Below are 17,537 nucleotides of genomic sequence, written 5' to 3'. Positions count from 1 at the left end.
TTCTCTTCCCCCAGATGTTGACACGACGCTCTCTCCGGCTGGACTGGTCTCTGAGGGCTGCGTTGTGACTTATATAGGCGGAGACCCCGCCCCCATATGATGTCACAGTCCCTGGGCATGCTGGGACTGTGACGTTTTAGGGGGCGTGGTCGACCACGCCCCCTAAAACGTCACAGTCCCAGCATGCCCAGGGACTGTGACATCATATGGGGGCGGGGTCTCCGCCTATATAAGTCACAACGCAGCCCTCAGAGACCAGTCCAGCCGGAGAGAGCGTCGTGTCAACATCTGGGGGAAGAGAAGAGAAGAGAACACAAGAAGCCAAGAAGCCAAGAAGCCAAGAAGCCAAGAAGCCCAGAAGTCCGGACCTCCGCTAGCAATAGAGCTACCTGAAGATAGCGGAGGGGCCGGCCGAAGACTTGGGACACCGGGAGAAGAGGCCGGAGAGCGGAGAAGAACCAACCGGACGCCGGGAGAAGATGAACCGGAGGGACCCCCGAAGACGGAAGAAGACCCCCCCGGAGCTGTTTAATAAATTATTTTAAAAACCTGTGTTGTGTTTTATTACTGACACTTTTTACCTAGGTAAATGGGTAGGGGTACCATGTACCCCATACTCATTTACATAGGGTGGGGGGCCGGGATCTGGGGGCCCCCTTATTAAAGGGGGCTCCCAGATTCCGATAAGCCCCCGCCCGCAGACCCCGACAACCAACGGCCAGGGTTGTCGGGAAGAGGCCCTTGTCCTCATCAACATGGGGACAAGGTGCTTTGGGGGGGGGGGGCGCAGGGCGCCCCCCTCCCCCAAAGCACCCACCCCCCATGTTGAGGGCATGCGGCCTGGTACGGTTCAGGAGGGGGGGGCGCTCGCTCGTCCCCACCCCCTGTCCTGACCGGCCAGGCTGCGTGCTCGGATCGGGGTCTGGTATGGATTTTAGGGGGACCCCACGCCGTTTTTTCGGCGTAGGGGTTCCCCTTTATAATCCATACCAGACCTAAGGGCCTGCGACGGGGCTCGCAAGGTTTCAATCTCGCCAAAAAAAGCGGCGAGATTGAATTCCTTTTCTAGTCCCGTCGTACCAAAGTTAGGTTCAAAATGAACGGACTTGTCCGTGTGTGGGAAAGTCCGTTCGTTCTGAAAGTCCGGCGGAAGTCCGTCGGGAAGACCGGATTCCGGAAAGTCCGGCCGTGTGTAGGCAAGTCCGGCCGTTCAGAAAGTCCGGCGGTAGTCCGCCGGAAGTCTGGCGGCAAGTACGTCGGACCTAGCTTTCTAGAAAGTCCGACCGTGTGTACGCGGCATAAATCTGATCTATTAGAACTATTTTGAATGAATACTGAATGTGTACAGAAGCTTCAATGCAAATACTGCCGTGTGACATAAACATGTTAGGAGTAGAATAGAGGCCCTGACAATTTTCTGTACAGAGGCTCTTTGCAATCTGTCTGTTGCTGTGTTAGGTTCACACACTTGAGCACTACATTTCTATATGAGCCTTAAGCCTCGTACACAACTGACAGCTCAGGTTGGAGATGCTGTTTTAACAATCCAATGTTAGTACAGCAATCTCCCCTGCTGAGCTATTGTGTTCTGACAGGGGAACAGCCCCCCTGCCGGATCACTCTGGACAGCACCATCAGCCACTGGGAGCTCTTCGGCAGACCGTTTTCGGTCACGAGCCTTCGGGCAGCTTCTGACGGACTAGCTGCCTTAAAGCGGAGTTCCACCCAGAAGTGGAACTTCCACTCATTTGTCTCCTCCTGTGCCACAATTGGAACCTTTCGGTGGGGAGGGGGAACAGGATACCTGTCTTTGACAGATATCCTATTCCCACTTCCGGGAGTCTGGGCCACGGCCCATGACATCACCGTGGGGCTCCCCCTACTCCTCTCCCTGTCAGCTGGACCAGTAGGAGAGAGGAGCGAAGCCTCATGCATGCGCAGTAGGGTTCCCGGCATGAAGCCATAAGGCTACACTGCCGTGTACCCTTACCCGCAATGGCGGCAGCAGCACCCGACAGCTGATGGAAACATCAGCTGCAGTGCCAACATTGCTGGACTCCAGGACAGGTAAGTGTCCTATTGTTAAAAGCCAGCAGCTGCAGTATGTGTAGCTGCTGACTTTTATTTTATTTTTTGGGGGCAGAATACTGCTTTAAACATGGGCCGAATGCTGGCCAATTTCTATTGAACTGGCCGATGCGGGCCGACATTCGGCCCGTGTGTACTAAGCTATAATTATGCAGTAATTGTCTTTTAAACATCCACAGCAGCGGATATTTATTTTTTTAGCCAGTAATTGCTTTAAAGTATTGGCATGGACTCATTTTTCTGGCAATATACAGTATCTGACAAAAGTGAGTACACCCCTCACATTTTTGTAAATTTTTTTTACATCTTTTCATGTGGCAACACTGAAGAAATGGTACTTTGCTACAATGTAAAGTAGTGAGTGTACAGCTTGTATAACAGTGTAAATTTGCTTTCCACTCAAAATAACTCAACACATTAATGTCTAAACTGCTGGCAACAAAAGTGACTACACACCTAAGTGAAAATGTCCAAATTGGGCCCAAAGTATTAATATTTTGTGTGGCCATCATTATTTTCCAGCACTGCCTTAACCCTCCTGGGCATGGAGTTTATCAGAGCTTCACAGGTTGCCACTCGAGTCCTCTTCCACTATTCCATGGCGACATCACAAAGCTGGTGGATGTTAGCGACCTTGCGCTCCTCCACCTTTCAATTAAGGATGCCCGACAGATGTTCAATAGGTTTTAGGTATGGAGACATGCTTGACCAGTCCATCACCTTTACCCTCAGCTTCTTTAGCAAGGCAGTGGTCGTCTTGGAGGTGTGTTTGGGGTCGTTATCGTGTTGGAATACTGCCCTGCAGCCCAGTCTCCAAAGGGAGAGGATCATGCTCTGCTTCAGTATGTCACATTACATGTTGGCATTCATGGTTCCCTCAATGAACTATAGCTCCCCAGTTCCGGAAGCACTCATGCAGCCCCAGACCATGACACTCCCACCACCATGCTTGACTGTAAGCAAGACACTTGTCTTTGTACTCCTCACCTGGTTGCCGCCACACACGCTTGACACCATCTGAACCAAATAAGTTTATCTTGGTCTCAAGAGACCACAGAACATGGTTCCAGTAATCCATGTCCTTAGTCTGCTTGTCTTAAGTAAACTATTTGCGGGCTTTCTTATGCATCATCTTTAGAAGAGGCTTCCTTCTGGAACGACAGCCATGCAGACCAATTTAATGCAGTGTTCAGTGTCTGAGTACTGTCTGGCTGACCCCCCACCCCTTCAACCTCTGCAGCAATGCTGGCAGCACTCATACATCTATTTCCCAAAGACAACCTCTGGATATGACTCTGAGCACATGCACCCAACTTTTTTGGTCGACCATGCCGAGACCTGTTCTGAGTGGAACCTGTCCTGTTAAACCGCTGTATGGTCTTGGCCACCGTGCTGCAGCTCAGTTTCAGGGTCTTGGCAATCTTCCTTTAGGTTAGGCCATCTTTATGTAGAGCAACAATTCTTTTTTCAGATCCTCAGAGAGTTCTTTGCCATGAGGTGCCATGTTGAACTTCCAGTGACCAGTATGAGAGTGAGAGCGATAATACCAAATTTAACACACCTGGTTCCCATTCACACCTGAGACTTTGTAACACTAACGAGTCACATGGCACCAGGGAGGGAAAATGGCTAATTGGGCCCAATTTGGACATTTTCACTTAGGGGTGTACTCACTTTTGTTGCCAGCGGTTTAGACATTAATGGCTGTGTGTTGAGTTATTTTGAGGGGACAGAAAATTTACACCTTTATACAAGCTGTACACTCACTACTTTACATTGTAACAATGTGTCATTTCTTCAGTGTTGTCACATGAAAAGATATAATAAAATATTTACAAAAATGTGAGGGGTGCACTCACTTTTGTGAGATACTATATATTGCTGCTTGAATAAGTGATTACAATATGCATGTTTGATTTTAAAATGAATGCTTAGTACTCCTGTAAATATTTTCTTTATTATGGTCAGGACTATCAAATAGTTTTTAAAAATACATATTTTTTTTAGCTATGGAAATATGATAATATAGCATATTAATATTCAATACTCCTCTATCCAGCCAGCAGTGGAGCTCTAGTCTCCTGTTTCTATATTTAGCATGACTACATTTCAGCTTTGCTGAAAAAAGGCCCATTTATTTAGAGAGCTTGAATGACTCATCATAGCAAAGACTCATCCCTTATTAGATGGCTCAGTTCAATAATTTAACTTGACAAAGGGGGCTAAGAAGCAAGCCTTATCTGCTGTGCTGTGTCTTTATCTAACCTATTGTGCTTTAAGAATTATTTGTTACATGTTAAATGTTTATTTGTAAAACAAAGTTTATACGTTGTATGTATTGTAAACGGTACTGGCAGCAGTAAACCATGGATGAGAAAGCAACATCCAGGAATAGTCCAAGCAGCTTTGTCCTGCACTTCTATTCAGTAAAACAGAGTTTCAATGCAGGAGGACTTTGCACAGCAAAGCATACAACAAACAAATCATCTGCCCATCTGAGCCACTAACTTAACCTCCCTGTCGGTATGATTATTTCAGATTTTTGATGCTCAAAACGGTACAATTCTTTTGCATGGAAATTTGACGTTTTATATTGTAGGCCTGTAATTCTTAGGAATAACTCACTTAAATCTGTCCAAACAAGAGTCTAGTAGACAGCCCGGGTATGATAAAATTTGAAACATGAAATCATAATTTATAATATAATAAATAACTAGAAATAATTATAACAAATAATAATATAATAATAATAAAAAATATTCAATAATGTAATCAAATCAAAAACACTGAAATTTGCTCAGTTACAGAATTGTCGCTGTCGTTACTTTCAGTGTTTGATGACAAATTTCCCCACAAATCACTTATTTCTGCAAGTGATTCTAATTTATTATCACTGTTTTCTAGCTGGTCTAAAACCGCTTTTGATGTAAAGGGACGGTTTTGGTTGCTATGGACAATCTTCAGTTTCCAGACAGAAAGAACAGTATTTATAATGTAAAAGTGCATGCAAGGCACTGGACAAACCACTAGGGACAAAAGGGATGTGAAATTATTTGATACAGTAATGTAATCTGTAAGAGTACAGTGTACTGTATGTATTATGTGTGTTTCACTTTTTGAATTTGGCACCGTTCTCCGTCCCCGTGTGTCAGAACGTTCGCAGGGAATGGAGCCCGGTGCTGTGATACATCGAGCGGAGATACAGCTGCCGCACACTTTGGGAAGACATCGCAGGATCCTGGGGACAAGGTAAGTAAATTCCTGCAATGCGACCCCGAGTGTGGCTTGGGGTTACCGCTTTTGATACTGAAAATCCACCCCAAGGCACACTCGGGAATACCGTCAGGGAGGTTAAAGGAGTTGTAAACCCTCATGTTTTTTCACCTTAATGCATCGTATGCATTAAGGTGAAAAAAATTCTGGCACTCCCCGGCCCTTCAGCCCCCCCACCCCCATTTTACTTACCTGAGCTGTCCATTTTTGCACGGGGTCCCGGCTCTTGATTGGATAGATTGCTAGCAGCGCAGCCATTGGCTCCCGTTGCTGTCAATCAAATCCAATAACGTGGGCGCTGGGGTGGGGCTGAGTCCGGCATGCTTGTCTATGGACGCAGAATGCTGGACTCGGGAGCGCGTCCGCAAGGTAACCCCCTGGGAGCACACTTCTCCTAGGGGTTTATCTGAAGTGAAGAAGAGCTGCCAAGGGACCCTAGAAGTCGAAGATCGGGGCCATTCTGTGCAAAACGAACTGCACAGTGGAAGTAAGTATGACATGTTTGTTATTTAAAAAAACAATAGCCTTTACAATCACTTAACTCAGGTCAGTTCCTGATTAACAGGGAGCCCCCTAAGGGGTTCAGCAATACAAATAAGCATCACGTGTACCTTTTTAAGTATTTTGTCAGCAGTCAGCCTTTTCACCAGCAGGCTACCACAGCAGAGAGAACAAGAGAGAGTGTCCATGACATCAGTCAGCTCATATTTATAAATTCCTATAGACTTCTAAGACTAATAATTAGGTCTGGCTACCAGGTAATCTGTGGACCTAGGAATGGAGGCTTTATCTCACCCAGGACCAAATGTATTAAAGTGTTTGTTAACCTAAAAAAATGAAAAAATAAAGATCCTGTTCCTTTAAAGCATGTTATAAAGCACAGTGCTTGTGCTGTGTCATTTGGCCTCCTGTATCACTACCTGGTTCTGCCCTCCCCTTTGTAAACTGACCACAGTATATCATGGCTGCTAAGCACTGACACCGTGGTCAGTTTACGTGCCTCCATCATCCGCTGTGTCTCCTGTCTCTCCTCTGTGCTCTCCCCCCTTCCTTCCCTGACTGTCAGCTCCATGTCCGTGCCCTCCCCCTCCCCCTCCCCTCCTGCTGCTCAAATTAGGGCTAAATTTATGATATCCTCTCATTGATTCATGTATTGTCCCCCCTGTGACTGTGCTTTATAAAAAAATGCAGCTATTTACCTGTTTACAGAGTGCAGAACAACGCACATGTAATCCGCTGCCGCTCTCCCCTCCCCACAGTCGACTGCTGTGCTCTGAGGAAGGGGGACTTACCCCTCGAAATGCATCAGAGGCAGTGATTTCTGTGTTTTCCTCCATGACCTCTGGAAAATTGTTCATGTCCAACTGATTGCTGCTACACGATGACCATTTACTGCGATCACATTATTTATGTCTTGTAAGTAGGCTTTTTTATCTTCTTAATAAACTTTTATCCAAAGATAATGCACTAGGCTGGTGCGCCCTCTCGTTTCTCTTTTATTTTTGACTATTAGGATTTCCCCATCCTTGAGGGCAGCAAGGCCTATGTCATTGCATGATTGTCTGGGTATCCACTTGTGCGCAGGAGCGTTTTTTCTCTGCTATCAAAATTGCAGCAGGAGAGAGAGGAGAGAGCCGGTGGGTCACGTGAGTGCTAATCTGTGCTCTGTAAAAAGGGATATAGTTGCATTTTTTTTTAAAAGCGCAGTCTTAGGGGGGACATTACATGAATCAACTGAGAGGATAATGTAAATTTAAACTTGTGGGTTAACAACCACTTTAAGATGTAATTAAACAAAGGTTTTTTTCCCCACATGAGCTATGTTGCAGTATAATGAGTTTATTTGAAATATCCAGTAACAGATGTAGATAATATTTTATTTATGAGTATATTTTAGTTAAAGGTGAATCCATGTGGGTCTTCTTATATGTCCCTGAAAATAGTTGAGAATGCTTTCATCTAAATGTGAGCTGCCAAAAGGAGTCTTCTATTATTTACCAGTCATACTGTATGTGAGAAGGCTTATCACCAGACAATTTAGGACCAGGTTAATTTATCTGAACAGTGGGATGTAAATTTCTTTGTTTTACATATATCCACTTCAAAGGATCCCTCAAAATGATATTCAATGAGGGTGGCCATTCTTTCATGAATACTTATTTTTCCCTCCAAAAAGGTCGGGAACTTACATACTTAATTTTCCTTCCAAAAAGATTGTGCTAAGGGGGATGATTTATGCTAAATATAGGTGCTTGTGAAATTGGCCAATCTGGTTTGTTGTATGCAATTTTATGGAAGAGAGGCCTATTTCAGTCTAGACACCTGAGAGAAGTTAAAATAAGAAATTAGGAGAAGCTTTTGGAACACCAGATAACAGAATGAGACCCTCACAAACAGTTTAATGGGAATTATGGAATATATCCCTGGCGATGATCTATTGTCATATGTCTATTCTTTCTTACTGTTTGTATTTAGTACTGTTAGAGCTCACTAATTAAATTGTATAATATACAGATTTTGGTTAACAGCCATAAACTCTGGAGCCCCACACCATGTGAGAAACCTGGGTGACATAATCTCATTTTCCACAATACTGCTACCCAATCTCTCTCTTTCATTGCCTCTATTCTCAGACATGTGGGAGGAAACATATATTGCCAACATACAGTAGACATGTGACAGTTCATCACCATTCCTTAGCTTGGTCTCTGGACTGTGTTTTTTAGAGGTAGAAATCATCTTGTGACTCTTGCATTATTATCTTTGTTCCAAGCCATCACTTGAAGAGGTGAATGGTCTGGAATCAACTGGAATTAATTGCCCAAGGTATCACTTCTCAATCACTCTCTGGCCTTGACATTATGGAACTGTTCCTCCGTTGAGGAATTACCGTAATTTCAGTTTCCACCATCCACAATCCTGCCAGCCAGTGCCTCACAATATATATATATATATATATATATATATATATATATATATATATATATATATATATATATATATATATATATATATATGAAATATGAACCAACTGATTAAAAATGTATGAACTTAAAAAAAAAAAAAAAGCTAAGTAAAAATAACCCAAACCCAGTTTCTTACCTCCTCCATTTTTCTGGCATAGATATGGGAATCTCCACACATTTCCCAAGCCAACTGAAAATCCCACTTGTGCAAGAATGTACTGGAGTTTGCTGTTCCATGCAGGTCTCTCATCTTCAATATCGGAGCCTTCTTCAATGTCTTGGTCTTTATCTATCTCATCTTGGACCATTAACTCACTCTTTTTGAAATTTTCTTCACATGAATCCTCATTGGATAGCAAATCTTTAACTGATTCCACAACATCATCGTCCAGCTCTCTCTTTGCTACTTTACTGTTCTTAGGCATCTGAAGTAATGAGACAGTTTCTGAGTTTGCTTAAGATATTAAGTTTTGAAGTCCTCAAGAACCACTTTCTATCACCAAAGTCAATTTTGGTAAAGAAGTGTTGTAAAAATGTTCACTGCTGCTTTCACTTCTAAAGTGTCACCAAAAATATATTTTTTTTAGAGATCCATAGTAACTGGGAACCTAGAAAAGAAGAATATATTTCATCACTTTGAAAAAGATCTTGAAAATGTTTAACAACAACTATATTCTTACAGTGCATTGGGGTCGATTTACTAAAAAATTATAGGCTGCTCACTTAGTAAAGTGACCTTTACCTTGCTTAGTAGGTAAATTTAAGCTGTGTTCACTTCTATCATCTAATTGTGTGCAAGCAAAAATCAATTTTTTTTAGTCCTAGGACATCCAGCATATGCTCTGTACATTTGCTCGGTAGGTCAGCAGGGCGGTTGCGGCTCGGCCTCATTCACATGAATGGATCAAGCTCGACAGCAGTACCGCCCACTTAATGCAACATGCCTTTTGATTTTTGCTTCAGCCACACCATGGGTACAGCCCTGAGTGGCTGAATTTCTGTTTAAGTGGGTGGTCCGGGGGACCTCCTGCTTTTACCACCCCCTGGCCATCCATGTGAACGAACCCTTACTGTCAATATAAGCTGGAATCACACTCATACATGTGGGTATAATAGTGTGAGTGAGCTATATTAATGGATGGAGTCAGTCTATCATGGAAAATAACTAGAAGCAGGACAAAAGTTCTCATTGTTGCATGAAGGGAAGATAAAAAATGTTCAGTGTTAAAGCATAGATGATTTTGAAGCAGGACTCCCAATATAAGTTAAACATGGAGAACCTAATCATAAACCTGCTTAAAGTCATTTACCAGCTTTAACGCCTTTACAGTAATCATGAAAACATACTGCACAGAATATTTATTAACTACTTGGTAAATTCCAAGCATGGGATTAAAGCGAATGTAATTTTGGTGAGGGAGGATTATTTTACTTTAACTCATTCATTGTGAAAAGCATAAATCCTTTATTCACCAGACACCCCCCTTACTCTAGAACATCTTAGGTAGTGGAATATGCTGAATTCTTCCACAGCATGATGTAGCTAAACCTTATGCGTTACTTTAGAACTATACATTCAGCACGGGTTTACCACAAAGTGAATTCAACCCTTAATATTTTCCAAGTGTTTAATCAGATCATACTCAATAATTACATGTAGGCATCCACTGTAATTTTACTATTATTTTCCTTGATGTTTTATATTTGAAGAGAACCAGCCATAAATGGTCCAATGCAAAAATCAAAATATTTAGTGTTATTACTTTTCAACAGGAGTGCATGTGAAAGTTTTATACTTACCCCCCCCCCCCCCCATATAGCCTAATTTATGTTAGCTGAGAATGAGTCTTGGAACTAGGATTCATGATGATGACACATACTGTCTCCAAGCTTCTAAATAACCTTATCAGCATAATACAAAGCTATCCAGCTCTTTACATTTCTTATAAAAGTGTTATTCATACTTCTATTTAAATCCGTTTCTGTATATCCTTATATACAAATGTATTTTCAGCCAAATGTCTGAGACACTTTCCCTCTGCTAGGATTTCCTAAATTTCAGAGAACAAAAAGATTGCAGAACCCCACAGCTATAGCACTTAGCAGTCAGAGTCGTAGAATATACAAGATAAAAACATGCTGTCAAGTGTGGAAAGGAATTGTAGGGCTGTTAAAAAACCTTTAAGTCAAGTGGCCTTAGGCTGACCGTACATTATACAATCACCTTGAATAATTTTCCTTTAGATTTACCCCATAATATGAGGTCAAACCTAAACACTTTCAATTTGTATGCAATAAGGCAGGTCTTGGAACTACATAGTCAATGGTAAATCTAAAGCAAAATAAATAAGAAAATTGTATAATGTATGGGCAGCTTTGGGTGCTTCCGGTTCAGGAGGTCTGTGGTGCAGGCAGAAGTAGAATAATGCTTACACATCACAGCTCTTCAGCCTCTATTCAGAAGAACTTTTAAATCCAAGTCCTGATATTGGAGATGAAAAGGAGGAAATTCAAACATGCACACATTTCATCTGATGGCAAATGGCTTTTTGTAAGAACCCTAAGCCTGCGGTCGCAAGTGAGTAGAGCGTATTTCAGGTAATGTCTGTAGCATTTTTTTAGATGTTTTACAGATATTCTATAGGTATATACTAGATGTTTTACAAGTGTGTTTGCAATGTTTAAAATCAGCAATTTGCTTCCTGAGCTGGGCAATGGGAGGAGAGCAATTTTAGGAGATGAGGCTTCCTCAGAGGTAAAAATGCATGCTAAAACAGGAGTAATGTGCATTTACTGACACCTCTATTGAAGTCTATTAGGCTCAAAAAAACTGAACACACTCCACAAAACACTCCTGTACCATTTTGAACATAGGATGTACAGCGTAAAGTGACTGAGCATACAAGTGTGAAGAGGGACTATTGGAAAGGATGGAATTCTGCATGTTAAATATAGTCAGGTATAATCATGTATTTGAATAGGGTCTAAGGTCAATGATCTCTATATGAGCTTATTTCTTCTCTCCATCCACTTTCATCTGTGAAGCAAAAACAGAGCAGATCAATAAAAAGCAATTGTGCATAAGACCAAACTTTGCTTCTGAGGTTAATAAACTGATTATACAAATAAAATTGGTTAGACTATTATAAGTTTTTCTCTACACTCTACATTCCTTAACACATTTCTTCACAGAAGATTAGCCTAATACTTTTATAACATTTACCAAAACTTTTCCTTTGACATGAGCACACATCTCATATCTTCTGCTTCAAAAGTGATTTAAAAGAGAAAATAATTTGAAAAGACAAAGTATTCTGAATAATCATAAATATCTTATTCACATGACATTTCCAAAAAGAACTTCAAAGCTATCGATACAGTTGTCTGAGAAGCCTGCCAAAAAACGGAACAGTCCTGGTGTTCCCATCATGTGACAGCAATCTTTGGAGGATTAGACCAAAAACATCTTAATTATTTTATATGACTTCTACAGTAGCCATAGCAATGTGCTGCCAGTGCTTACATTCCATGGCAGAGTTTTATCAACCATTTAATACTAGTTTTTTTTGTTTGTTTTTTTGTCTTAACTATTAACTATAAGCATTCCTTGCTAATTTAATATTGTCCTTTAGATGGTCCACGCTCTTTAACCTTCCATCTGAGCTTTACTTTACAATATATTCTAGACTTTTAGATATTTTGTAGCATCATGTAAGCTACTGGTAAGTAATAACAATAATAATAATATTAATTATTATTAATATGTATTTATTAGCTATTTTAGGTATTTATAACACACAGACAATTTACACAGCACCTTACATATACAGTATATTGTACATTCATATTATTATTACATATTAGTATTATTATTATTATTTATATTATACCACTACTTTCACTAATATCACTACTTCTGCTACCACAACTACTTCTACTTCAACTACCTATACTATACTACTACTTCTACCACTTCTATGGATAACAATAATAATCACAATAACACTCCCAATATGCTAGCTATTTCAATAATGTCTTCTGTGGGAATTAATAATAATGTCTCATTTTCAGTTGGAATTTGAAGCCTTTTCCTAAATCAGTAAACACAGCCAAGGGTTTAGCACAGATTCATTACATTTTGACCTACTCAGTAATATTTAATATAAACCCTTCATAAAGCTCATGTGCAAGTTAAAGAATTTGCTATTAATTATGATTTCTCTACATTTAGTGCAGCTCACAAGGAGTTGCTCCGACTCCATATAGCTCTGCTTTTTTTTGTACTAAGGTTCCGTAAAACAAACCCACAAAAGGGTGTGCTTACTAGATGGTGCCTAAAATTAATAACAAAATACTTAAGAGGTACCCATGAATGTGGCAACTTTTCCTTGCAGCTCTGTGTATGGTATCCCAGGGTAAGTACTACATCAGTACATCTCAAACATAAAACCAAGAGAAGGAAGCCTCAAACATGTTGAGTTTAGTGTTTACATGAGCAGAAACATATAACTAGCCAATCAGCTTGCTTGCATTCATGTTTGAATGAAGTTGCTGGCTGGAGGTTTTATCTCCTACATGCCATGGGCACCTTTTTCCTAGCTGTCCATGTGGGAGATTCTTTCTATTAAAGATATTATTAAGGCTGATTTTCTATTGCTCGTTACAATATGTTGCAATATTTGCAGTTTACAAGTGCAATATATATATTTTTTTATTTACATTATTACATTGCTACAGGGGGAAGGAGAGAGCTCCAACAATGACTAGTAAAGCCTGAAGTGATGACATCCCCCATAGACTTTAATGGTCCATCCATTGTCAGAACTCCCTCCAGTCCCCTGCGCATGTCTGGACTGGAGCGGCCTGAAAATACGTACGTATGTACATCTTTCTTACTTAGTAAGCATGGGTGTTAGGCAGGGGGAGGGGACAGTTTTAAGAGTTGTTGGGGTTAAGCTGGATGTCTATTTTAAGGAAGCCCCTTTCCACTGACCTTCAATGTAAAGAGAGCCCTTTTATACTGACTGTGCTCTGGGTGTCAAAAACACTAAGTATACTACATTATTTATTTTTTATTTACTATAGCTAAATTTTACTGATTACTCTAATTTACAGTGAGCTTTAGAAACAATCATTTGTAGCAGTGGTTCAAACCCCCTTCAAAAGTACTTTGATGGACATATTTATTTATTTATGTAATTATTTATATCTGATTAAACCTTTTTTTTATGATCATAGAAGTCAACCAACTTCTGAGTAAACTCTTTATAAAAAGACTTTATGAACTGCAGTTTAAATGGCTTGTAGACCGTAGAAAGGATTAAAATCAGTGAGGCTTAGTGGTTGGACAGCATGTTGTCAGTGGTTAATGCTGTTGTCTTGTAGTTGTGGGGTCTTGAATTTTATTACCAAACTCAGCAGGGATTGTATTTTTCCATGTGTTTGTGTGGCTTCCTCAAGATTTCTGGTTTTCCGCTAAATTCCGAAGGCTTACTGGTGGTGATGAATATGTCAGTGTTATATAAATGAAAAAGAAATACATAAAAAAAGTTTAAAAACCACATTCACGATTAAAATGTTGTTCCTTCAAGAAAGATTTTCCATCGTGCTCTTATAAGTTGGGTTGTTTTGTCATTGTTGGTAAAAATGAGAGTCTATTTCACCTCACCAAATATTAGAAAATTGAACAAACTTTCTAAAAATAAAACTTTTCACACACACTTCTACTGGTGTATGGCCAGCTTTGGTCTCTACACTGGCCCAATATCTTAACGCCGAACACTAGGAAGCAGAACTCAAGCAGCCATTCATGTTTTACTCTTCTTATACAGCAGTGGACAGTTGTGGGAAGGCCTTATGGGGCTTCAAGTCCTAAACCAAGTATAAGTATCACAAGAAGTCCACCACACTCTCAAAAAAAAAAAGAGCACTGGATGTGTTTTTTTTTTTTAAATCAATCTGTTTAATCAATCTGCATTCTTTGTATGATGCTATTTTATAAATAAATTTTATAAATAAATTTACTTCAATCAGACTAGAATCTGCAGCTCTCCAACTCGTGTCTATTGGATGAATGGTCCTGATGTAAATAATGGTGATTCTTGTTGTGAATTGGTGATGGTTTTGTAATTATCCCTTTTTGCAGTGTGATGCAAAAGCATAACAGTCAAGGATATATATCAGCCTTTTTCAATCGGGTTGCTGTTTGGGTTCTTCAGGGGTAGCATGGCAAAATGCCTAAAAATTGCTCCAAATTGCCCAAAAATTGTCAACTAGTAAATGGATAATGCCTTTATTATTTTCATTAACCACTTCAGCTCTGGAAGATTTTACCCCCTGCATGACCAGGCCATTTTAAGCACTGTGCTATTATAACTGGTAATTGTGTGGTCATGCAACGCTGTCCCCAAACAAAATGTATATAATTTGTTTCACACAAATAGAGCTTTAAATTTTAGACTGAAAACTTTGAAAAAAAAAAACATTATTTTTTACTTTCTGCTACAAGAAAGATTATAACCATCTTCTGAAATTTGAAGAAAATAGCAAAGAATAGAATTTAAAAAATACTAGAATAGAACAGAATAGAAATAATATATCAATTTCCCAAAATTCAATTTGAATTTGAATAGAATAGAAAATAATAGATTAGAATAGAAATGAATAAATACAACCATCTTCCGAAATTCAAATTTTGAATAGAATAAGTTTGAATAGAAAAGAAAAGAATAGAAAATAAAATAATAGAATAGAATAAACAAATAGAAAAAGAATACAATTAAAAAAATTGAATAGAATAGAAAGAATATAACCATTTCCCAAAATTCAAAAAGAATCAATTTGAATTTGAATACAATAGAAATGAATAGATTAATATAGATTAGATTAATATAGGAAGATGGTTATATTCATTCTATTCTATTCTGTTGTTTTTTTCTATACTATTGTGTTGTGTTATTTTCTATTCTATTCTACTCTAGTCTTTTCTATTCTATTCAAATTCAAATTGATTCTATTTGAATTTTGGAAAATGGTTATATTACTTCTAATCTATTCTATTCTATTCTGTTTTTTAAAATTCTATTCTTTTCTTTTCGAATTTCAGAAGATGGTTATAATCTTTCTATTTAATCCTATTCTTTTTTTTTTTATTATTTTCTATTGCTTTCCATTCAGTTCTATTCCATTCTATTCTGTTTTTTTATTTTCTATCCTATTTTGTTCTGTTTTACTTTTACTATTATATTATATTCTTTTATTTTCTGTTATATTCTTTTCTATTGTATTATTGTTTTCTACTCTATTCCTTTATCTTCTATTCTATTTTATTCTCTTTGGAAATTGGAAAACTATTTGAATTTCAAAGAATATTTGAATTTGAAAACTTTTCAAAACTGATTTGAAAACTTTTTGAATCGATCCAAACTCAAATTCGAATATTTAAATCAATTAGAATACGAATAAATGAAACAAATTCTGAAAAAGAATTAAATGAATTAAACAAATTTAGCTAAACGAATTATGTAAATAACAAATCAAACGAAACAAATCAAAACCCATTTTTTAGTTCTGCACATGTCTAAATGGTAATCAGCCTATAATGGGACTGCCATAGTGCGATGGGCAGTCTGACACTAACTACCACTGGAGGGAACTGACATCACCAGTGACATTAATACAGTGATCAGTGATAATACTATACCAGTGGAGGCTGGTGCTCAAATTTTTTTGGGGGGCGCAAACAAACGGAAAAATACTGAACCCCCCAATCAATTGCAGCCTCACTGTGCCCATCAATTGCAGCCACTGTGCCCATCAAACGCAGCCACTTGTGCCCATCATATGCCATCACTTGTGCCCATCAAATGCAGCCACTTGTGCCCATCATATGCAGCCACTTGTTCCAATCATATGCAGCCACTGTGCCCATCAAACGCAGCCACTGTGCCCATCATATGCAGCCACTTGTGCCCATCATATGCAGCCACTTGTGCCCATCATATACAGCCACTGTGCCCATCAAACGCAGCCACTGTGCCCATCAAATGCAGCTACTGTGCCCATCAAATGCAGCCACCCTGTGCCCGTCAAATGCAGCCACCCTGTGCCCAGTATATGCAGCCACTTGTGCCCATCATATGCAGCCACTTGTGCTGATCAAATGCAGCCACTTGTGCCAATCAAATGCAGCCACTTGTGCCCAGTATATGCAGCCACTTGTGCCCAGTATATGCAGCTATTTGTGCCCATTAAATGCAGCCACTTGTGCCCATAAAATGCAGCCACTTGTGCCCAATATATGCAGCCACTTGTGCCCAGTATATGCAGCCACTTGTGCCCATCATATGCAGCCACTGTGCCCACGACCCCCCTCGTGGCTCTCACAGCCCCCCCACTCACGGCTCTGATGGCTTTCCCCGCAGGTGGTCCGGCACTTACTGCCAGTCCTGAGTCCACCAGAGCATCCATGGCGGTGGGGATGTCCATCCTCATGTCTCCTCTGTGTCACCTCTTCCTAAGCGCCAGGCATCCAATAGGATGCCCTGGCGCCTTGGCCAATCGTGAAACAGGTCTGAGGAGCGTTAGTGTAAAAATAGCAAAAATTCATTTGCTATCATCACACAATTGGGTGGGATCAGGGCGCACTATCTGTGCCCCGGGCCAACCCCATGTGTCTGGCTCTAATAAGATGCTTCAAAAAAGTACCACCCGCCCTGCCATAGGAATCCATGCGTCCGGCGTCCTGAAAGGGGCCGGGTGCATGGATGGGGGGCAGCGCTCATGCGCCCACAATGCACGGGCCCCCGTGTTACACTGTTACTGTACTAATGACACTGGTTGGGAAGGGGCTAACATCTAGGGCAAAGAAGGGGTTAAATGTGTGTCTAACTATGTGTGATGTGTGATGTGTGCAAAGTGTGCTGCTTTTACTAATAGATCTCTAAGTTTCTCCTCTCTACTTTGCAGGGATGAGAAACAGAGAGAGCGTACCCTCTGTACATAGCTCTGTTATTTGTCAACACAGAGCTCTGGGCTGTCATTGTACACAGCCGCTCAGCAGGTCCCAGCCGTGAATCATTGGCCAGGACTTGCTGACAGGCTACCGCTGTGATTGTACATATGCGTGCACCCCAAATCCAGGATCAGGCAGCAACGCACGGATAGGTCGCTTTACCTGTGCAGGCCACAGTACATTGTGGGCAGGCGGTC

General features: G+C 40.4%; 1 protein-coding gene across 1 annotated transcript in view; it reads right to left on the bottom strand.

The window, feature by feature from the left end:
* SLC6A15 (solute carrier family 6 member 15) overlaps positions 1-17,537 on the bottom strand; it is a 78,704-nt gene that overhangs the window by 40,343 nt on the left and 20,824 nt on the right. The window contains exon 2 of the mRNA XM_073620216.1: positions 8,464-8,935. Coding sequence (XP_073476317.1) covers positions 8,464-8,752 — 289 coding nt within the window. The 5' untranslated portion in view covers positions 8,753-8,935. The remainder of the gene's footprint in view (positions 1-8,463; positions 8,936-17,537) is intronic.

Source organism: Aquarana catesbeiana, linkage group LG03 (assembly GCF_042186555.1).
Source record: "Aquarana catesbeiana isolate 2022-GZ linkage group LG03, ASM4218655v1, whole genome shotgun sequence".
NCBI classification, from domain to species: Eukaryota; Metazoa; Chordata; class Amphibia; order Anura; family Ranidae; genus Aquarana; species Aquarana catesbeiana.
Note: the sequence above shows the minus strand (reverse complement) of the source record. Positions and strands in the feature narration are given on the sequence as shown.